Source organism: Columba livia, chromosome 3 (genome assembly GCF_036013475.1).
Source record: "Columba livia isolate bColLiv1 breed racing homer chromosome 3, bColLiv1.pat.W.v2, whole genome shotgun sequence".
Lineage (NCBI taxonomy): Eukaryota > Metazoa > Chordata > Aves > Columbiformes > Columbidae > Columba > Columba livia.
Genome location: NC_088604.1, coordinates 58,451,818 through 58,476,161, shown reverse-complemented (window position 1 = coordinate 58,476,161; position 24,344 = coordinate 58,451,818). Strand labels below are relative to the sequence as shown.

The 24,344-nt window shown below is 39.1% G+C and overlaps 1 protein-coding gene across 2 annotated transcripts in view; it reads right to left on the bottom strand.

Annotated features, from left to right (window-relative positions):
- ENPP1 (ectonucleotide pyrophosphatase/phosphodiesterase 1) overlaps window positions 1–24,344 on the bottom strand; it is a 71,810-nt gene that overhangs the window by 31,309 nt on the left and 16,157 nt on the right. For both annotated transcript variants that reach the window (XM_065056991.1, XM_013369329.3), the window contains exons 2-6: window positions 10,590–10,662; window positions 8,946–9,062; window positions 6,576–6,701; window positions 6,353–6,413; window positions 1,169–1,266 (exon numbers count right to left, since the gene is read on the bottom strand). In XM_065056991.1, coding sequence (XP_064913063.1) covers window positions 1,169–1,266; window positions 6,353–6,413; window positions 6,576–6,701; window positions 8,946–9,062; window positions 10,590–10,662 — 475 coding nt within the window. The remainder of the gene's footprint in view (window positions 1–1,168; window positions 1,267–6,352; window positions 6,414–6,575; window positions 6,702–8,945; window positions 9,063–10,589; window positions 10,663–24,344) is intronic.

Genomic DNA, 24,344 nt, shown 5'->3' with positions numbered 1-24,344 from the left:
GAAGTGAAGTGACTTTGATGAGGATAAAATATTTGTATTTCTTGGTGGTCGGAATTTATGATGGGTTCAGTGGAAACAAATATAAGTTTATTACAGAAGTCAAGGAAAGAAGCTGCACCGTAGCCTATCCAAGCCAAAGAATGAAACTTTACATGTGGAAGTGGATGTCACAGTGGGGAAGACCTACAGATGATTTGAGGCACTGTTACCTTGTATCTCAGCCAGAGCTATAATATAACTAGTTGTAATAGTCAGTCTCTCCTCTCAATGCCCAAGAAGTCTTCTTCAGTTGAAGTTTTTTTATAACTGCATCTAATGAAATTGTTTCAAACATCTAATTTTATTCCAACATTGAAAAACACACACAAAAAAGCTAAAACGTCAAATACATCTGTGATTTGGTGCCCTCTGGAACAGATCAAGTTGTAACAATCACTGTACAAAAAAGCAAGCATTTTTATTTTTAGTCAAAATGAAACCAGCCATCCCCGGTAGTAATTTATGAATGACAAGAAGATTGTCATACTTTTCAGACACAAAATACCATCGGTTCTTTACAGACCACAGCCAAAATAGAGAAAGGAAAAGTAACTAAAGTTATTTAGATTTACAAAGTTAAGTAAGAAACTAAAAAGCCTCTGGAAAAAACATATGTACTTATGAGGCCTTCATTTTTTCTGAAAATGCTTGTTAAATTACAGTTTTCTCAGACTCAGCACAACATTCTACCAGCCCTTCAGTAGTATCTGTTCCTAATCTCTTCCTCCTCTACCTTCTTTTCCAAATTAAATGAAATGCTTTCTACCTTGCTTTCCATTTTCTAAAGCCATTCCACTGAAATACAAGACAATATGGAATAGAGTAAAAAGTGCGTCTACTTCTGTTTTGAAGAAATAAAGTAAGCTCACAGCAAAAAGCATCAGCCTCCTAAATATAGCAAAGGCTACTCAGTTTTTTCACTGAAAATCTGAGGGACTCTTTCCTCATGCCCACTCTCTCTTTGCCCTTCTACCCTCCAACACCTCAAGCTCTCTATGCACAGTTGTCATTTAGGGCAATAATTTCTATTTCCATGGAAGAGTGAGGATTTTAAAGTGTAAGCATAGCTGCATTTATGGATTTTTCAGGTAAGACATCATGATATTGCTTAGACAAAGAAACTACTCACGTAATTTGCTAATAACAGGTAGGAGTCCACCCCAAGTCTGCAAATATTCTGCTCTGAAGCCATCCAATGAAAATAGTAACACTGGAGACTTGGTAAATCTGAACAAACAGAAATTGAAGTATTAAAAAGACAGACTCTGAGAAATAATTTCCGACCACTTATTTCAATAAAGTCTCCCCCAAATTGTGGGGATGTTTGTTATAGGAATACAAACCAGACCAAAGAAGTAAGTCCTCCACAGCAGGAGGTCCCCGGGCTGGTGTAGAGGTGAGCACAGCAGCCACCTGGTCCCTTTGCTCACAGGCTGGTGCAGCAGCCGGGCCCAGAGAGGCTGAGGATTGCAGTGGGGCACACACAGGGAAATCAGCACAAGGCCTGATTTCACAAATGCCCATAAAATCAAGGACAAGCCAAGATGCTCATGTCCTCAGTCTGGTGGGTTTGGTGGTACTAATCTCAAAATTGGACCCACTGGAGCAACACTCAGCCCCCTCCACCCCCGACCCTGAGATAAGGGCAGGGAGAGCAAAAAGGCACTGTGAAGCCATGGCTTTCCTTCATTCACTTTGCTGCTGAACAACTTGTAATTTAACTGAAAAAAATAATTTTTTCTTTTTACATAAACAGTGCACAAAACTGTAAGGAAGCCTAATGTACTGGATTAGTTACACCGGCAACTTGTAACACACATTTTTCATCTTATAAAAATCATTTAACCAAGGAGAATTTGGTTACTGTACCAGAAGTACTGCTAATTGCCAAACTGAAAAATGTGACTCCATGATAGGAATACTGCAATAGTATTTCTGCCTGGAACTTGACAAATACCTTCAGAAACTGATTTCACTAAAACTAGCAAAAATAAGTTCTCCTCTTTCAGTCTCCACAGGACCTATGTTTTCCAGCCTTGACTTGTTCCCAGCTTCAGCCTTGTTCAAACAATTTCTCTCCAACTGTAAGTACTTAAAACATTGCATCACAGATGGAATAGTCATCAGTAATTTCTTTCTTGAAGAAAAAATACCCTATGTTTGACCCATCAGAAATGAGGACATGTGAAACTGCAAAGCAAAAATTACCACAGTGCAGCAACAACCACTGAAAATACAGATTCACATGAAAGAATTGAATGTATTTTACATGCCAACTGCAAGGTGAGTTTTCCTTTTTATGTTTACAATTAGTAAAATGATTTTTTTTTTTTAAAAAAGCTTTGTTGCATTTTAATTTCACAAAACAAAACAGTAAGGACAGAAGACAAATATTATTTACAAAGTGTTGACAATTTCTCTAGTGAGGTACCCCACAAAAAAATGCAAACACTCATTTACAAGGGAAACATTTATTAGTCTTATTTCAGCCAAACAAACATGACTACATTAAAATAAAGACTAGCCAGAGAACCAAAAAATGTCTGTCATAAGAAAATTAATTAACAATTTGAACAACAGTTCAGCCAAAAGGACTTAATTAGTCAGAACCATTACAAAGCCTACTGTACATCCAAGAGAGAATAAAACATTAAAATGTATTTGTAAGATGTGCGGTTGAGGCGTGGTTTTTACTTATATGGTATATTTAATACCATCTTTTGAAAAATCCTAGTAGGGGCAGTTAGGAATAAGAAATGAATTATAGTCAGATCAAGACTAAGGCCCTTTGGCAGAAGAGAGTAGGAAAACTTAAATGTATGACCTTTGCCCATATCAAAGTATTTTTTTGCACTGCAGATTCTGATCTGTACAACATTTGCAAATATCTTCTACATCCCCCACTCCACAAATTGATTCCCTTCAATGAAGAGATCTAAAAATCTCCACTGTGAAGTTTCCTGCAATAACATATGATCTTTGAGACAAAGACTGTTCAATATTACTTACTGACAAGTCTAATTTAAATTTGTTTTTGTGGTAGTTTTTGGTTGTGGGTTTTTGGTCTTTTTTTAGTTTGTTTTTTGTTGTTGTTGGGTTTTGTTGTTGTTTTGGTTGGTTGGTTGGTTGTGGGTTTTTTTGGGGGGGTGTTTTTTAAAGAAAAAAGGGGGAAAAAAAAAAAAACAGCACACAACACCACACCTTAGAAAGGGACTACACATAACTGTTTCTGATTTGTCATTTAGAAGTAAACCAACTGTTAAGTATATGTTTTGGTTGTCTGGAAATCCAGGTACTGATGCCCCCATAAAATCAAAAATCTGCAAAGTAGAACACTGTCACAAGTGTGGAGACTGGCCATTTCACTACCCATACAGTCCACACATGCTGAAACTTGCATAGTTAATGATCTGCCCTGTGCTGAGGGAAGCAAAGCGTGACAGACCATGGTAAACTGCACTCTCTTTGGAACAGCTGCAATTGAACCCCCAAACTGACTTGAGCTCATTTCTGAAAGATATCAGTGATACTTTTTCCTGTCAGGTTACACTCGCTACGTCAAAAATGCACTATCATGAGCAAGCAAGCCTTGGGAGGCTGAAATTTTGTCCCTGCCAGTGATTCATGCTGGCTGTATCCAAACAGTCTGACAAGGGTGTTTCACAGTTCTTGGATAAATATGTATGCCACAGTCACATCCTGACTCCAAACTGAAGGAAATGCAGTGGTAATTATCCCCTCCTATAAACTGGTTTCTACGGAAACATAATGCAGGCAACACAAGCTTGCTGTGGTCTTGCAGGTTCACCAGTCTGGGTGATCAAGAGCCCAGAACCACAGACCACGCTGCCAAGCTGACCTGCTTCACCACAAGCAAGTTAGACCACAATTAAAGGAAAGAGGGAAAAAAAAAAAAAAAAAAAAAATCACACCACACACACAGAGAAGAAAATAAAATAAGAGAAAGGCCCTTGAGAAGCTAAACATCCTACATAGAAAACTTCCTATCCCACACACACATCACACACATGCTACTGCCCATATCCTGCCATAAAGCATAGGAGGTAAAACCTCCTTTTCTGCTAAATAAACATAAAGCCTCAACAAGAGGCATAATAGTAGTCTGCAAGTACACAGGAGAGATCTGCAAAGAAAAGGAATCAGCTGCTCTTCCAGTTCAGTGAAGACAGAACATATTGTAACAGGCTTAAAGTAGAGCAAAAGCTACTAAAACATCAGGAAAACTATCTAGCTAAGCAATAAGATAAACTACTTAAGTAGGTTTAGATTCTCAGAGTATTATTTCACTCCTTGAATAACAGGAAGCACTAGATCACTCTTGAAATCTTATTAAATAGTATTATAAGGTTAACAGGCTATAACATAAAACCTAGTCTTGGAAAGACTTAGGTGTGTACTTAATTTTAAGCCTTTGATCAGTCTCATTGAAATCTCTGGGATTTCCCAGATTAAGCACCTCACTGAACACTGCACTGCTTTTGTCTACCCTGTAGCACACAAACAAACTCGCCTAAAACCAAAAGAGTATAAAACCAGCAACTTGAACCCACAAAAATATGTCGTATTAATATGCACAGAATTAGAATTGATATCCCAAGGCCTCAAAACGAGCACTGGGCTGAAGTCGCCTGCATCCCAGCCTACACCACCATAGGAAGACGAGGACTGTTTACAGAGTTGCTCGTTTTGGGAGAGGCTTGTGTGCCAATAGCCTGAGATGAGCCTTCAGCCAACATTCTTTGATTCAACTTTGACCACACATCACCCTTTCCTGAGCTGGGTTTTATTGCAACATTTCTGCTTTTGCCAGGATTAAAACCATTTTAGTAGAATAACTACACATCCATTGCATGCATTGAACAAAAATAACCACCATAAAACCCTAAAAACAAGTTAACCAACAGGAGTTGCCATATGGCATTTATGCCATTAATTTTGACTGCGGATCTGCACATAGTTTGTTCTTGTTTATCCATCCCTTGGGGGTAACACTTCCTTATCCTTGGTCAGGCAAACCAGCATCCTGGAGTCAGTTCCCAGCACAGTCCTGAATGGCCCCTGACCTCAGAACAGGAGTTAATGACAAAAGCTTCCAGAACCACCTGGCTACCACCCTCCTACATGGGGGCTCATCAGGGACTTGGACTCCAAACTGGACAGAAGCTCCAGTTTCTGTCTTGATGAGGGTTCTGAAGTGTGAGCATTTGTTATTGCTCAGAATCAGAATGAAAAGTACCATCTGGTGTCAAAATATTCCAAAAAGAAATGTTTTTGTTTGTTTGGCAGCATTATAACTCAAATGAATAAATACAGCACAACTTAAATATCTTCACGTAAGACAAAAAAAAAAATGACATAAGAATAAAATGAAGTGGTTTTACTTTACTAGAAATATCCCCAACACACCACAGTTTCAAAATCAAAATGAAAATAGTTTTGACTTTTGGCACTTCAGACAAGAACTCAACTCACCCCCAAAACATATTTACAAACTATTTTCCAGTGGGACACTTTTCAATCAAGAATGTTTAAGTCACCTCTATTAATAAATTATACATGCAATCATAGTTTGCAGTCAACTTTAATTCGTAGATCCCACAGTCTTTTTCCTGGCTGGAACTTTGCTGTATTTTTGAGCCTGAGCGCTGACGCCATCAAATAGATGAGTCACTTCTCACACAGTTTATACATAACTTGCAGGAGTGGCAGGCCCAACGTGAAGCTGAGCCAGAAAACACAAGGATCCCAATGCATTTTACACCTTTTAAATAAAGTAGTTCAGACAGCTTGCAAATAATGCTGTCCCACTGCTGGTGAAATCAGGACAGTGAACTGCCCACATTTTGCAGCTCTGGGGCTGGAACAAGCAAGGAAGTGGAAAGGTCTTTAGAAGTTACTGGAGAGAAGCAGTCTTAGGAGTCTGAGATTGCTGGTGGGCCGCAAAATATTTGGGACAAGGGGTACTGGAGTGCCCGTAGGACAACAACAAGGCTGACACAAGGCAGAGCTGCCCAGAGCACACACATCTGTGAGACAGCAGGGTTCAGGAACAAAGCATATCTTGCAAGTCAAGCAAGTGCTGGAATACAGGAGTGCTGCTGGGATAGAGCAACCTGATCTATTAGTAAGCTCTACCAAATGCTTGCTGAACAAGTGCCCTTCTCTGTCTGGCAGCTGCTCTTACTACGCATAAGAAAGGCAAGCGGGTCCCAGGAAAGCACAGTAGGGAAAATAATCCCAAAAACGAAGTGTAAGCAAAGAGCAGAGCTATGCAAATATACAATATCCTCACCCTTTTGGACACTGAGGTTCAGTAATGTCCTCACACTCTTCTTCAACCCAGCTTGCCTCTCCTTAAAACAAATGAGTGCATTTTTAAGACAGTACATTCTTATTGATAAATGCAAGTTTTTCATTTTATTGGATGCTTTTAAAATTATATTATGCCCTTGCTCTTTTCATACAAATAAGGGTACATATAAGAGAGACTGTAGGAATTTGTTGAGGAAATTTACCTTTACAAACAGTATTATAATTGACACAGCAATCTTGATTTTCCACACAATCATCTGAACAGGAACAATGATATTCTGGTCGTCTCTTCTCTCCACACCTGAATTTGTTGCAGCTCCATATATGGGCTAAAAAACAGACAAGAGGGAAGGACAGAACAATGACTAATATCAGTGTAAGTGCAGAATTATTGAACTGAGTGTTAAGTTCTATCTCAAATGTGTACTCACTGACAAACAGTTCTGAGGTATCTCATGCATGCATAATATTACAAGCTTTGGCACTTTGGAAAACCATGGCTAAATAATCCAAGTGCACAACCATCTGAATACAATCATGCAGTGTATGGCTATAAATATCACAGATCAGAAGAGGTCAACAGAAACAATCCTTTTTACAGACCTCTTTAATTATGGTAAATTATGTGGGTTTAATCTGGTAGATGTATACTATAAAGAGGCACCCCAAACAACTCGCACAGAAAAACCCCAAACTTGAGTCTGAATTTGAAATGCCTAGAAAACACTGAGCAGCAGTAACCTGTTCTGACTTGCATTGAAGTCAAAGGATTTTAGCCATTGTCATCAAGCACTCCAGCTTCTTTCACACCTCTTAGGCATAGGCATAACTCTGCCACTATTTGAGACTACGCACATAAGCTCACAGGAAAACCTACTGACTTCAGTTGCACTGCTGTTTTCAGTAGACATTTGGGGTTTGTTTGTTTGTTTTCCTGAAGCAGATTGATATTTCTGAACAGAATCATCCAATACATTGTATCATATGAAGAAATCATATTGTTATCAGTTGTAAACACAAGTAGATCCTATGCAGTTAGTGAGGATTAACATGAATTTAACAACTGAGTGAATACTTAAGTGAAGGTCTTAACATAGACAAGAAAGCCAAATGTAAATGTTTGGGTATAGGACAGTCAATACATGATCTTCACGCATGCCTTCTTCGATTGTGGCTCTAGCTCTAGTTACATGATATTATCTGGAAATCAGAATTTGATTTTTCACTGATGCTAAAGCTAATAGATATAAAAAAAACAAAACAAACAACGACAAAAAAACAACAAAAAAAAACACACAACACACACAGAAAAAAAACACCAAGCAATGAATTGCCATTCTTAGTGCTAAGACAGACTCTCCAGTTTGTTTTTAAGGAATGCTTTAAACTGAGGTAGAGTGGTATAATGAAACAAAGTGGAGAGTAAATCCCATACAACTATTCTGTAAGCAAAATCCTTTACACAGTTTAGAGGACCTTTCAATAATAGTCAGTTGAAGCAGGGATCTGAGCTCAGTTTAATAGTTTGGTTTCAAAAGTCAACATTGAAATTTTTAACTTCAGGGTCAGACTACATTGATCAGTTTTACAAATACACATAAAGAGGAGTATGAAGAAAGATAGTTAACTGAAAAGAATGTTGCATGTGGAATACCAAGGCAAAACTAAATCAGAGAAAACAAGTCAAGTTCTGTCCTTAGTATTACTACCCAACACTAAAATCTTTCCCTGTAAAATTTCCCCATGGTGTTTTTCACACCTTTGCCTATCCGACCTTTGTGTTCTGGCAAATGATGAGAACCGCTTCTCACTTCGCGGTCACTCTCTGTTAGTGCAAACTGTTTTGTCATCCTGCCTTATCCCAAAGGCCAGCACATGACCCTTGCTTCACACTCAAGCTGCAGAGTAACAGGGCAGAGGGCCCAGGTAGGTGGGTAAGGAGCAAGAGCAGCTTTCACAGAGCTGCTCTGTCCTTTCCTTTATTTTTTTTTTTTTTTCCACACAGGCAATGACAGGAAGATGCAATATACAGAATGTACTTCTATTCCTGGCTTGCCTGAGAGCGTGGGAGCTGTCCCTGACACTATGGACAATGCGGGTCACTGTTCTTTCACCCCCGGACAGAGAACAAAAGGCTGGCTCAGATGTCGAGTTCCATTTGTGCCCCCTCTTAGCGAGGGGGAGGGGGTCCCTCACAGCCTCTCTCTGCACAGGAGCTATAGGAAAGCCAGCCTACTGGCTGTGTCAGCTCCTACATAGTCTGGGGCTGGGTGAAACACAAGCTTGCTTTGTGTCTCACAGCTGCACCAGAGCCCTGATGTTTCCTCAGGAGTCCCCAGTATTGCCATCACCACTGCAACTCCACCCGTGGTTGCAAGGAAAAGAGCACAAACAGGGGGACACCACCGGCATGAAAGCACCCTGCTGCTCAGCAGCCCACCGCTTGCACTCACAGCCCATCTGGCAGAAATCAGGGGTGATGGGCACCTGACCACAACAGTGCTCACATACACAAAGCTGTCCCATGTCACAGAACAGGACAGTTCACCCCCATAGCTTTTTTCCATCCTTACCTGGTTGTATACATGTTTCCTGGTAATCTAAGCAGCAGTTTCCAAGCTTCACACAATCTTTATCACAACGGCAGCTTCCAAAGGTCCTTTCAAAGCAACGACCTTTGCAGGTTTTCACTGTAATATTGGAATAATGTTAGATGTCAGTGGCTGAGCCCAAGTCAGTCAACAAGCAAAAGAAATTAATAAAGGTCAACATGTGGAACAACACAGCTAGTCATTCCACAACTTATGGGATGTCTGCAGGAACAGTGACAGCCAAAAGAAAAGAAAACTCTTCATACAAGTCAGTGTTTACTTTCTCTTATTGAACAAAATTTTTTTCATCATACTGAACACAGGGTTCTGTTCCTTTTTAGCAGGAACACAGCATTTCATTATTGGCAAAAACAAGTGAAACAGAAGACCACAACTCCAGTTGTCACTGTCTCTGCCTTTCTGTGTCACCAGAAGATAAAAGGATGGTCATTCAGAACATGGAAGACCTCTGTCGAAGGAAATCTGAACGTAGGCTTTCAGTAAGGGTGCCCTTAACAGTGAAATGCTCTTGCAGAGAACACTGATCTCCACCTTTGGGCCTGACAATTTCCACTTTCTACAAGTAAACATTAATTAGAATCTAGACTGCATTGGCTATGCTTGCAACTCTCCCATGCTCATGCTCTGGTTGAATGTCTTCATACAAATCAGAGGAACAAAAGAAGCCCCAGTTCCACATCCTGCTGTACCATGGTTAAGGTACTATCTCAAAACACAGAAGGGCTGTTTCAAACCAAACACAAGAGACATGAACTTGATTGTACTGCTCAATGGTGATGTGAAGCATTAATGCTTAAGTAGCTGGTCAGACTGTTTCATCCTGTGCAATCACCAGAAGGGAACGAGGCAAATTCTTCATTCATTTGGTGCCTCTTCGCAAAAATCTCAAGGTATGCAGTATTAGGAAAATGAGATAATAAGCCAGTATGGCAAAGCCATAATGAAATGGGAACTCTTGTGGAAAATTCATAATCTGCATTTTGGTTAAAAATCATTGTGGGACAGTTTGTTAAACAAATCGACTTTGAAATCATTCTAGATAGTTGTTACCAAAGCAAAGTTTGATTTCTTAAAATATCATCCATAATCTTCTACCTGAAGAAACTTCACCATTGAAAAAAAGATATTTTTCAGGACAGAAAACAGCCAGAGGAATTCCACCACATTTTCAGCCTACAATTTCAACCAGTAAAAAATAACTTCCCTTCCCCCCCCCCCCCCCCCCCCCATAATTGACTGGAAAAGATGAAAACCCGATGTTCCAGGACAACATGAAATAGAAATTGTTGGGGTTTTTTTATAGTGAACTGAGAAAAAAACAGCCATGTGACATCACCACAGTCATAGTTGGGATACAAGGAAGTTGCCAGACCAGACAATGAGTGCCAGGATCTGTTTACCTCCTATGTCAGCACACACAAGTACTGAGTACACCTGACGTTTATTTCCTGGTATTTTCATTCCCCTGTAACTGAAACTGATTCAAGCAATGCATCCAATTCCCTTGCTGCAGTAAGAATGGGTGGCATTCTGATAATATCAAAATTAATTGACAAAAATTAAAAAAAAAAGCTCAGAAATATTACTAAAAGACATATTTGTTACCATCTTTTGAACAGCTAGGCTTCAGGCCAAATATACATCCTAGGATTGTTGTTAACATGCAGACACAGAGTACCTGTGGGACAGGAAGGAAAAAAAATTAATATTCAATGACCACTGAATGGTTTTGTAAGCCCTCATTTTCTCTATAATGCTATATGATTGTACTGAAAACAATTAACATGCAGACTAGGAGGCTGATTTCACTGCTTTCACATGCAGTTTTCACTCACACAAGTAGTTATGTTATTTGCAATTAATTACTGTTGCATGAACATGAATATTCTAAAGATTGGGCCTATGTATTTCATGTCTTATCAAATTATTTCATGTATACCTGATGATATATTTCTTTCTCACAAATTTAAAAAAAAAAAAAAAAAAAAAATCAAGATATTTCCAGTTACTCATACATAAATTTTGTAGAAAGCTTTCTTTGTTCCATTTCTTCCTTCCTCCTAGGTTGTTCTAAGAAAGTGAAGTTTTGCCATTGACCACAGACTACAAACAGAAGGCATGGGCCTTAAGTGATACCTATAATTTTCTTGAGCAGGAAAACCTTTTCCCACTTCCTAGGATCTAGTTCATACTAGATGTTGGTCCACACCATGGTAAGCAACTGTGGGATGTCACGTAAGACTGACCAGTGTCTTACAGTGACCAGAAACTATGGCCATGTTTATTTTGGATTTTAAATGCATACAAGTTATCAAACGAAGCACCATATTGTCTTTGCCCAGCGTTTTAGGGCAAGATCTAATGCCTACTCAAATACAGGGAAAGGTTCTTTTTAACATCATTAAGTATTAGATGGGGTTCATATACTCTTCAGGAGAAGTATATATATTGTAATTGCAAATACAGTAATTCAAGAGTCCATGAAAGCCAAAAAGGCACTCATGATGGTTATTCTGTTCAAGAGTAGAATGTAATAAGGTAGTTTGCCAAAAGTCCCAAAAGAGAAGGCACTTCAATGCAGAATCTCTTATTCAGAAGTATTTGGGGAAGTATGGGTAGGAGGAAACAGTACATGTAATCTTTCCAGTCATTGTTTTCTGAGGAAAAATTGCTTTCAAGCAACACTTCAATAACTTCATGTACATGTCTATACAAAGTCTCTCCCTTTTTTCCTCCTAACAGCAAAAGCTGCCGAGTCAGTTTTTTTAGTATGATGCCTGAATCATGTTGTGATGTGCCAAAAAACTCATCCCATTTAAAAATACAACTAATTATTTCTCAAGGTTATGTATTTAAAGTCTGTACATTTAAGTAAAAAAAAAATACAAACAAAATAAAAATTATTTGTGCTGGTTTTAACAAATATACAGTTATACAGTTCACAACACAATTTTCTTCACTAAGCAGTTACTAGACAGTAAGAAAGCAATTTCTGGAATGTGTAGAATCGAAATTCAGATCTTATTCTGGATTTGTGAAGTGCAAATTATCATAAAACATGTTAATCAAGATCAAAAATACTACCTACGTAGCATTAACGAAAAAAAAGGAATAATATCTCAAGGGTGTATGTCAAGAGGATGGGACCAGACTCCTTTCAGTGGTGCCCAGCTATAGGATGAGGGGCAATAGGCACAGAATGAAGCACAGGAGGTTCCATCTAAACATGAGGAGAAACTTCTTTATTTTGAGGGTACCAGAGCACTAGAACAGGCTGCCCAGAGAGGCTGTGGAGTCTCATTCTCTGGAGACATTCAAGACCCACCTGGACACATTCTTGTGCAACCTGCTCTAGGCATACCTGCCTTAGCAGGTGGGTTGGACTAGAGGATCTCCAGAGGTCTCTACCAACCCCAACCATTCTATGATCCATTGATAGACTGGCCCTCATGAAGCTTTGGCTTATAATTCAATATCAGGCAAGTCTGGAATCAGATTATTCAACTCAAAGTCTGGCAGAGAAATAAGTACTTTTTGAGTTCAAATCCATCTCTGAATTGACAAGGAAAGAGAGAAAATAACAAAAAGAATGAGGAAAACAAGAAGTCAGGCATTACCAGTGCACTCAGAAACACTACAACGAATAATGAAGCGCAAGTCTCCATTAACCCAGCTGTCAGGAATGACCATAACAGCAGAGTCTTGCACTTGCCTTTTTTTTTTTTTAATCATAATAACATGTGCCATATCAAAGACATTTTCTGCTAAGTCAGTATCAAAAGTATTATCTTCCACGTAAATTATTCTGACCTTTGAAGTCTTCCATATGAAATATCACCTAGATAAGAGCACATGCACAGCTAGGTAGGTAGCACATCAGAAGCAGGATATCAAAGCCCAGCAAAATCAGTGGAGAGCACAAAACCTGTTATAGTCTTTTTAACTTATATATTATTTGGAAATTACAAATTGGTTCACTTGTTTTTAAAAAGCCAACTTGAGAACATTTTATTATTTCACGGCAATGATACATTGCTTGTCTACTCCCACCAGGTCCTGCTTCTAAGATCAAAGATTAGAACATCCCCTGACATGTAACCACAAACACGCTTTCAAACAAACAACACCCACACGTACTCTAAGAGCTCTATTCCAATATCAGCAAACAGCTACATCATCTATAGGACTTATGCCACCTAAGACATCCTTGTAATGAAAGGACATCACAGTGCCAGTTACATGGACTATTAATACTCCCTTATGGGGCTTCAGTGTAGGTAACGCATGTTTAAACCAGGAATCCAATTGTGACACCAAATTAAAATAAACATCTAAATAAAACCTATTTCAAAGTGGTAGCATTAAAATACTTCCCAACTAAAACAGATAAATCCTCACTAGAGTTCTCACAAATAATTCCTGAGATTTTGGCACCAAATGTTACAAGAAAAAAAATTCTAAATAAATAAATAAATCACAGTTTTGTATTGTATTCCAGATTTTCAGTTTTATACTTCCATGAACATAATTAATTCCAACAAGCAAAAACATGAAAGGATTATGTTCACTGAGGCATATGAATGTTCTTTTGGGTAGGAAATACTACAAAATGGTAATGCCATTTGATGCAATAGTGGAACTTGCGTTTCCTGCAAGCAATACTCCAAAAACCTCAGAGTCACAAATCACGGCATACTACAAATTTTCTTCATGTCTCTACTATAAATCAGTTCTTCTCTCAAATTTCCTACCTATACACATGGGAAAATACTGTCCAGGTTCTTACCATGTCCATCTACAATAAACGAACATGTGGGAACTTCTATTGACTCATTACATTCAAGCCTTTGCTTTCTTAACATTAGTCCCACTAACTTAAATTTTAGTCTTGAAAATATTTTACTGCAAAATACTAAAGCTTCCCAAACACACACTGTTTTCTTTACCTTCTTCTTTCTTCAGTGCTCTAAAGAGAAGCTTCACAAAAATGAGGTAAAGCATTTGACAGTGTTCTGGGGCAGTCAACTTAAGGTAGTGGGCTATACCATGTAATTGCAGCTTAGTGTTTAAGGCTTGGAATCAAAGCTTTATCTCAAGTCTGAATTACTTCAGTCACGTGGATATATCCACACAAATGTTCAGCTGGAACAACATGGAGCAACTATTTCTGGCCAAAAGCAGCAGCAGTCCTGACTAGACACAGCAAGAGGTGTTACACTAGTAGGTGACCTATTGTCAGTGCAAAAACTCTAAGACTATCAGCTCTGCAGATGACGAGGAATGTTCAAGCTAGCTTTAAATGTCACCCAGGTACAGAAAGCCATCTCACTGCTGCAGCCCAAATGTGGACTAATTCACTTTGCTTCTTGCAAACTGCGGCAGGCAGGTTACTAATATTACCTGAATCATCTTACATGCATGTAGCTCAGATTTGCGATGCTTCAGTCTGCTGTGTAAAAAATACATATTTTTTTAATCTATCTGAAGACAAGTAGCTGTATATGTAGTTTAAGATTTACTATTAGGAAACTCATTAGAACCCTGCAGCATTCTACTGCAAGCACCAAACTCTAATCTCTAGCTACTACTACACTGTCAACATAACTCCTGCCTTCAAGGTTTAATCTGCCTTCTTAAGCAAAAGGAGAAACTCTTACCTGTTTTCTGTCTCCTATATTCTTCCCCTCAAAAGAGAAAGCAACAGCTCAGAAAAAGGTGCAATTACAAAAGAATATAGGAATCCAACATTTAGTAGGAAGGCAAATAAAATTAAAGAACCTGGCCTTGTTGTACACAAAAGCAACACATGAACTTTCTGTGGTCTGTAACTTGAGAGATTGCTAGGACAAAATGTCAGATTTGGTTTTAATATAATATCTGAGAAATGTTTTTAAACCAACACGGTAACAACTGCAGGGAAGAAAGTGTCCCTTTTCATTTTAAAAATATTTTTTAGAAAGTTTGTTTTGGAATCAAGAAACATTGTCATCTAGGGATGAATCTCTGTCCCATCACTGCTTCCTTTATGTGGGAGGAAGCAATAAAAGCTTTGTTTTGTAAACATTATAGTGGCTGGGAATAGGTGGTTCAGTGTCTGGAAAACTGCAATTCTGAAAACATTTCAAAAGCCTGTTGAGCTGGGCAGATGGAAATATGATAACATGGTTAGAGAGCAGATCATTTCCATCACCCATCTCTAAAACTGCAGCTGAAGATAATTTCTCTGCAGTGGTTCTGGGGAGCTGGTGGAGGGGCCACAGAGCCTGCAGGCACACAGGCTGCAGACACCAGATCCCAAGAAGAGTGGTCAACTGTACAGGTCTTAGGGACATACAAAGAAATGTCTTACCAGCCTTAGGTATCATATTTTACTCTTCCTTTACACCACCAGTGCTACCAGCCCTTCCTTTTCACTCTTCCCTAGCTCTGTCTGCCTCTCCTACTCCCTCTCTTCTATTCTGCATTTTCTTTGCCAAAGAATGCATTGATATTTCCTCTAAGTAATAATCACTCTGAATCAAGTTTCTTTCTGCATTGGTCTTCCTCACTCTTTACCTACCATGCACTCAGTTGTTTTCCATCTGCCTTTCTTCATTCCTAGTGCTCCATGGCCAACAAAACTTGGCACTCCAAGGTTTCAGGCACATCCATTAACAACAACACAATTAACAAAGCAGCAACACAAAGCAACGTTTTTCCACTCTAATCTCCATGATTGACTCTCACAGTTGTGTCACATCTATCCATGAAGGGAGAACGTCTCAACTGGGTCTGTAATGCCAGTATTACAAAAACCCATGGAATTTTCCAAAACCACTGGAATCTGTGAAGGCCATACTATGTTTTCACTGTTTCGTGCATGTAGAATAGATGACTAATGACCTGGACCTTAACACTGAAATACCTTTGAGAAAGAATCTCATCTGCAGAAGTGTAAAGAACATAGTAACAAATAATGAATTTCAAGTAAGAACAGAGTCACTTTCTGTCTTTAAAAAGGTATTGTTAAAAAAGCAGAAAGCACACTATACAGAGAAGAAGCCTTATCCACACTTGCCAGAGGCAGCATAATGCTTGTACAAGTTATTTTTAAACAAGGATAACCCTGCTCCCCCACCCCCCAACAGCTCAGTTTTACTCAAAAGCAGGTGATACTTAAAGACTACTGAAAGGAGGTGAATACTTCACTCACACCAGCACAGCTACATAGCTAAATAAATAATATTAAAAACAACAACAATACACAAACAACAACAAAAAAAACCACTTATCAGCACTAAAACAAGTACACCACTTCCTTCTTGTACCACTCATTTCTTCCTTCCACATTTGTAAATATTTTTAATGCTCTTCAAAGCCTTACTTCTGTTGATCCACATTCCACACTTAGGACAACGAGGACCTGAGAGCCTCAGCAGTTCTCCTCCTCCTTCTGGGCTCTAAGACACTGAAGGTGACTGAATTATGCTCAAGTTAGTGGATGGAAAAGCTGGAACTTAGACCCAAAACATTTTCAGAGCTGAAAAGACTCACTCTAAAAACATATATGGATTATTGGTTTTCTTCTTAAAACAGCACGCAGAATGTCTACTCTCTCTGCTTCTATTTAATGTTCAAGACTATTATTACATACTATTGCAACCTAACATGATTCAAAGGACAAGAATGTTCTAAAGGTAGCTTAAGCTGCTGAAAGGTATTATAAAAAGCCTTCACAGAGCTTACCAAAGAGTGATAACTGTTCATTCAGCAGAAAATTATGAGAAGACGTTGTACTATAGCTCTCTGAATACTTGCCAAAACTATTCAACATCTGTTTTTTAACAAGAAAGAGACAAAAAGATAGAGAGGTAGCATCTGGCAACTAAAATCTAAAATATTTTTCTTATTTGTTGCTTGTCCAACTGTATAGGTATATATTCTCCTGGAAGACAATAACACATGAGATGTCAAAGCACACACATTTTACCCCTTCTGTTTTGTTTTTCAGTGTATTTTATGTCATAGGAGAATTTAGAGATAAACTGAAGTGCAACTATATGCTAGCCACAGAGAACATGAAACAAAACTGCTTAAATTCCCAGAAAGCAGATAGCAGTTGATTCTGCTATTTAATCAGCAGGTAGGTTTCTTGTCAAAACCTAGAGACAGACAGGATGGAAAACTGATGCTGATTTATGAGAGAAGTATATAATGTACTTTCAAACACAATTCTTTATTCAGCACAGCAGACTATGAACACAGAACAAAGACCACCACATGCCACCTGCTTTAGTGGCATGCACACAGGAATGCACAGTTACATAGAGAGAGAGAAGAAACTGACAGTGTTATGCCAACTCAAAACTGTTGTCCAAACAAGCTGCACTTGACCCATGAATAAAAATCAAAACTGGAGAAGAAAATATGGCCTTGAGCCATTTTCATGCTCTTCCTATTCCAAAAATCAGTTTTCAAGAATAAAGCTAAAGCTGTTCCAACTAGCACTGTCATGAGAGTTGTAGTAATAACAGCATAAATGGGGACTGCTTCTACTGCATGCTGATAATATCACCAAATATACCAAGTAAACCTATATTCACCTCCATTTTTTGATGACAGATGCTGTTGCTACTGCCACCATGACAGCAACATCAGGCTGAGCATGCAGACACAACAAAGTTAAAGAGCAAGTGAAGAAATCCTGTAAAACACTAAGAATGTCAAAATGTCAAAAAAAATCACAGAACTACAAAGCAGTATGGGAAGAAGATTAAACAAATCAAGTTTCAAAGCCATTCACTATGGGTCTTTACTAAGCACATTGGTATCAATCACAGGCACATCTTTAGCCCTAAACCATTTGCCCATTTTCCCAAAACAAAAGCCAAAGCTGACAGAGACCATTATTTACCTCTGCACCCTTTGAATACAGTCCCTGAAAAAACAAAAGGCAGACTACCAAATTCTGACACTTCACAACATGGAAACAAATTTCAGCCAGAAAAGGACTCAAATACTGGCGCACTGGACCACACCAGGGATAAAAAGCACAATGAAAGATAACTGGCTGGGCTTGATTATTGACTTTTGTACAAGCAGCTATAACAACATTATACTCTGTTATTCTATGAACAACAAATAACCTTTAACACAAACTTGTACCCCAATACTACCACATATTAGAAATCACTATACAGGTCAATTTGCAGAACTGGGACAAGGTTCAAACTCACTTGAGTTTCTTCAGAAGTGCAAATATTTCATCTTTTCCTATTACTTCCCTTTTCTCCTTAGCTAAATTATTCACTATTCAACAGTTAAACAATAGCCTAATTGCCAAAAGTCCTTCCTTACACTACTTTCCTTTGCCCTCCACCACATCCCATTCACAACAAAATCCACTGCTGTCATATAAGGATCCTTAAAGGAAACTTTATACAGCTGATCTTTGCAGCACTTGTGCATGAAAATATTTTTAGCTTCTCAGTGCAGAAAATATGTGATTTTTTTACATTGTTTTGATATCTTTCCTGACCTGTTTTCAAATTACCATTCCAATATTGATCATTATAAAATATCTTCTCTGAAAGTCATATATTCTACTATTTCATTCAAATGGGACACTATTGAAATGCAACACATTGCCAAATTCTGTCAGACAAAACGTTCTTTAAAACAAGTATATATCCACCATGCATAGCATACAGCTACCATGATGTTTGCCAATATATTAATTTCATTAATATATTAATTTCCAACATTGGCTCCAATGTAAGAAGCTTTTCACAGCTTTCATGTTTTCAAAGCCTTGAATTTGCTTCTCCTTTCAGTTGAAAGCAACAGAAGCGTAGCTCCCATGGTAGCTCAAATCAGAACAATTCACTCCTTGTGTAAGACTAGTGATATTAGTGAAAGAATGCCAAAGGAAAAATTTTAAGAGCAGGGGTTGGAAGGAAGCCTTGCATAATTTTTATACTGTTGGCTTTGCCTGATATCTAACAGTTTTAGCACAGTAACTAAGTCGTTCTGAATTCAAGTTAAATAATTGTCTCTACAGAAAGACTATACATTTAAACTATTAATATGTTCCTTATTATTTTAGAATCAGAAAGCCATACATGGTGGTGGTGTTCTGACCAAGAGCACACAGACCCCCTCCCAGGAGTTTGGCTGCCTGTGCTTGGGGCCAGCTCTCCAACACTGTTTCAGCTGTTGACAGCACTATTTGAGAAACCTCAACCAGCCTTGAAGACAGCTCTTCAAGAACAAGCTAGCAGAAGCTTCAGCAGTCACCCCTCACCTTGTTTTAGCCAGGTCTTGCCTCTGTCCCTGCCTGAGCTGTGACAGAGCCACGCTGCAGTAAAGTCCATCCTGGCCAAGTACTCAACCCTGACCCTAACTCACAGACTTTACTTCCTTCCTTGACCTTGGACCTGTCTCATCACTATATACTCATCTGGCAATCTAGACTATTGGTTGAACCTGGTTAGCATCCCCAAACCTGCTTTGCTCACCTTGCTTAGGTATGGTGAGGCTGTCACTTTTCAATGAGGCCACTGCCTGTGTCTGCCTTGTCCCTCCTGGACACAGTTTTACTTTCTCTTTCAGCACTACCTGCCATCATCTGGTGCCTGACATGTAGACTGTTACTGCAAAACTGAAGAAATGTAATGAAAGATCTAAGGCATGGATTGAGTCAGAGCTCTAAATGCTTGAACAGGAAGTCTGAGCACACATGACACTAATCATGGCCCCAGTCACTCCTTTGTCTTACCCAGATGGACCAACTGGCTGATCCTAGCATACTACAGCCCAATCCATCAGCAGACAGTCTATACTCAAATTCCTGGGCTCAACGTGGATGTCTTCAGACAGGTAATGAGCCAGCAGTGTTGACAGAGGCACACAAGTCACACAGCCTGATGTACTTCAGCCTGTAACAAGCTTTGCACTCCAGCTGGAGTCCAGGAAGCCAGGAGCACTCACACACTGCACTGAGGGATGACCAAAACCTTCCGGGTGGCTTAAATCCTCCAGCTCAGCTACATAAGAGAGAGCATCCTGCAGCCTGTCTGGAACTCCACACTGTTTTGTCTATGCTGAATACATAAACTACCCAGATTAAAGCAAGCTGAAGTGTGCTTAGCAAAGTCACAATCACACCTTTGACCATGACACAGCCACACCCAAGGTCAACCTAGCTTGTCAATAAAATTTAAAATTAATTCCAAGTAAAGTTATAAACAAAGGCAGTCCCTAATCTCCCTTGAAGATTTTTATACAAGGTTTGGGGACAAACACTTTCCTGCCATTGTCTTTACTCACATGAGTTACGTTTATTCCCAAGCCTGTCTGATGAGCATAAAGGGAAAAATCCACAAGTTTGGAACCAGCTTTCTGTGCAGCACTTCCCCAGGTAGTCAAGACTGCACTGCAGCAACAGCAGAAGACAGATGAGTTCACCCAGTGACCACACCACTCTCAAGAGCCCAAACCTGAGAGCAGAACAAGCTGTTGAAGGGCCTGGGCCAACACACAAAACAAAACAAAACAAAACAAAAACAAAAAAAAAAAAAAAAAAAAAAAAAACACACACAAACAAATATACAGCTGTCTCCAAAATCCTGACATGGCACACCCATCTTTCCCTGTATGAGCAGAGAGGAGCTATGGGTTATTTCAGAAAGAAATGATGAAAAATTTTCAGCACTCACATAAAATACCTTGACAGCCAACAGATATCTCTTCTATAGTTAGACTCTCTCCTGACTGCAGTAATAGCAGATATTGATTGAGAAGAGATACTCTCCCTTGGACAGAGGCTGTCTCACTTATGTGTGATTTATGGTAGTTTATGATTCAGACCTCACACACTAAAATTAATATAGAGACTAATTGACAATTAGAAACAGATTTATAGAATAAGGCTAGAAGGGATCTCAACAGGGTTTTAGTCCAATCTCCTGCCCAAAGTTGGGTCAAAACCAAATTCAGACCTGGCTACTCATGGCTTTGTGCTGTTAAGTCCTGAAAACTTCAAGGGTGGAGACAACACAACCTCTCCGTGCAACCTTTTCCAATACTTCATTATCCTCATAGTGATTTCACCCCCTATATCCAGTAAGAACCTCAGTTGTTTCAATTTATTGCCATTGTCTCATTTTCCCCACTATGCACACCAGTACAGAACCTGGTTCCATCTTCTTGATGACATCTGAGGTATGGGAAGGCTGCTGTTAGGTGTTCCTCACCCAAGCCACCTGTTCCCCAAGCTGAACAAGCCCAGGCCGCTCAAACACTCATCACAGGAGAAGAACTCCAGCCCCGGGCCACCTTGATGGCATTCTGCTGAACTCACTCTTGTTGCATTGATATTTCCTGTACTGGAGGGCCCCAGCCTGGACACAGGATTCCAGGTGGGACCTAACAAGTGCTAAGTATAAGGAAAGAAAAGACCTCTCTTGTTTCACTAGTCCCAGGGTACAGCCCAGCACACTTAACTTTCACTGTTAGATAAAAAGACAACCAAGATCAGTGGAGAGGCTCCCGAGGATACCATCTTTATTGTGGTAACCTTCAGCGGCTTCAGTTCACAGATGATTACAAGGCCTTGTCCCACCTACTGCCTCAGTCTGATCCTCAGGCCCATAGAGAGTTCACTAACCATCTAAAAGAAAAAGCAATCAAACCTACAGGAGGGCAACCACATATCCTGGATGACTTCTCACTGCATCCACAAAACAGAGCAGCTTTCTGGGAGTATGAACCAAGAGTTACACTGTCTTAATTTGTTGAGTAAAACTATTTCAATTCACAGATATCATACAAGTACTAGCTAACCTCTCAGTGAATTGCAGAAGGCAACTGAATAAAATAAAGTTTCAGAAGACTTCTTAGTGTTTGGCACACGCATAAAACACTAGTCTTAAAAAAAGGACTGGACTGCCTTAATGAAAAAAAGTACAAGGAAAAAATAATCCCAGTCTTACAGAATATTTCCAAGTGTTTTACCACTACATTTTTTAAAAATTCACAATTATCATCTTTATGCTCTCTGAAATGCTTGAGTTATTCTCTTTAGAGGAGACTAACACACTTTCAATGTCTCAGCCTGGACCTTACCTGGATTTTTTTTATAATTCTTTTTCTCATCAGGAATTCTCCAGTTGCAAAAACTCCTTACAAATTTTTCTAACAAAAGCGTCAGTTTAAATGAGTTTTCCAGTTCTGACAAAGAAAGCCTGAAGCTGTCAGAAAGAAACACTGCCTATTTTTGTTACTTTTTCCTCAATGTTTTGGCTGTTATAAACGCATGGAAAATGTTGTTTTAATGGAACGAGTGAATCAGACCAAATGCAAAGCCTGACAGTCATTGTCAGGTCGGAATAGAAAACCTCAAACCTAAGCAAGAGTTACACTGCTCTTAAACAGCAGGATACTACTCAGTCACAAAACAGCAACGGGTGAGCCTGGAGAGACCACAAACAGGCAGACAGCTCCTTGGGCTTCAAGGGATAAAGGCATGAGCTTGGAAAACTGGCAAGACACTAAATGAAAAGGTGTGCACAGACATTAGATAAATGGATGAAAGGAGCACCATGTCCCATGATTGCTCAAAGATGGATGTTTTAATTCTGTTGCCTCAGGGAAGCACCATGGGTTACTGAAGCCCTGTTGGTCTATCCCACCATTTCCAAAATCCTCCCTGCGCAGCAGAGACAGAAAAGCAACCCGTATGGTATGAAAACCTAGGGCAGAACTTAAAGTTATGCCTGCCACAACACACGCTGTTAGAAGTGGAGGTGACTCTATAGCACTTACCTGCCTACATCCTCCCTCAATCAACACACATTCAGCTAACAACCAAGTACTGCCACATAACACAGAGGCTTCTGGAGCAACCAACAGAACCCATGGGTAGACTCTACAGGATACAACCTTTTGTGCATGGGAATTCTACAGTTTGTCTCTAATTGAGTACGGTCATCTCATGGACGGAAGCTGGGAACATCTAGGTTGTGTTCATGAATTGTGCAAACATCTATGGGTGGCAACCACATGGATAGGGAAGAGGGGAATGCAAACCAGTCTATGCTTTCCAGGAAAGTGAAAAAAGTAATTCAAGTATTCTCTGATCACCAGAAATGCACTCGTCAGTTTATACAAAAAATTCAACATAGAAGAAAAACTGGTTTGGGGTAAATTTATCTACCCAAAGAAAGAAAGCAACAGTGCATACAACTAAGGTAAATGCAGGCAAAGGGAGTTTACTTATGGCTAGTCACTTATAGTTTCACATTGCCCAACCCAAAACACTAAGCACGGAGACAATATCATCAATGCATTATAAATGCACTGGCTTATGAGAAACAACAAACTTACATTTCTGTCTCTGGTTTTCCACTTTCTAACATATTCTTGTTTTACTCAATCCAATATCACCTGCAGTATTTACAAAGTTTTTCAAGTTCTCACTGAATGTTATAAATTATCTCAGTGTCTGCAACAGCCAAAAACAGTATTGCATGGTTGTTTATATTTAGAAGTTTAAAACTATTTCTGTATAGTTGACATATATTTCACTCTGACACTTCAGACAGCACAGGATGAAGGTTTTGCCAATTCTCAAGGAAGAGCAATGGTTTGGAAAATAAGGACTTAATTCAGAGGGGTAAGTACCTGTAAACCTCTTAACTCATGCTGAACTCCAGTCTCTAAGTGGCTATGCATCTCTAATAATTTTGTGGCATTAGAGCCTAAAAAGCTCCAAGCAACAATAGGTTTTGAATAGCATGTAATTATTTTCCACTATTACTACCTATTTCTAAGCCTGAAAAAAAAGCTGAGCTGTTTTCACCATCCAACTGTGATGATTTTTATGGCACAACCTCTACTCCAGATAACAAAGATAACAAAGTAATGACACAAGCTACAAACCACTATCTTTATTTAAGAGGATTTTTCATCAAAATATTTGCAAATAGTCTCCTACATGACAACTACCATAGACCCTCATGAATTTTGGTATTTTTCTGATAATGTTCTGACAAACTCTGACATACAACTTAACACACATCTTAACACACATCCTGCGAGAAAGTACATCCAACATGTAGTCACTATGATACAGTAGATGGCTCGTTTGAAACAGTAACCAGATGGCAAAGCTATAGGTAAATTTGGAAAGGCATCTTGATTATATATATATAAAGTCTGCTGCAGCTCCACTGAAGCTTCCTTCCAAGAATGCTGCCGTTCTTTTACCTTAATAATGATTTTAGACTCACAATGATCACTCTAGGCAGTCTAGAAGTTCTTATTTTCACATCTCTACAGGAAGGATAATTATAATACAGCAGAATGGCTAAAACTGGAAAG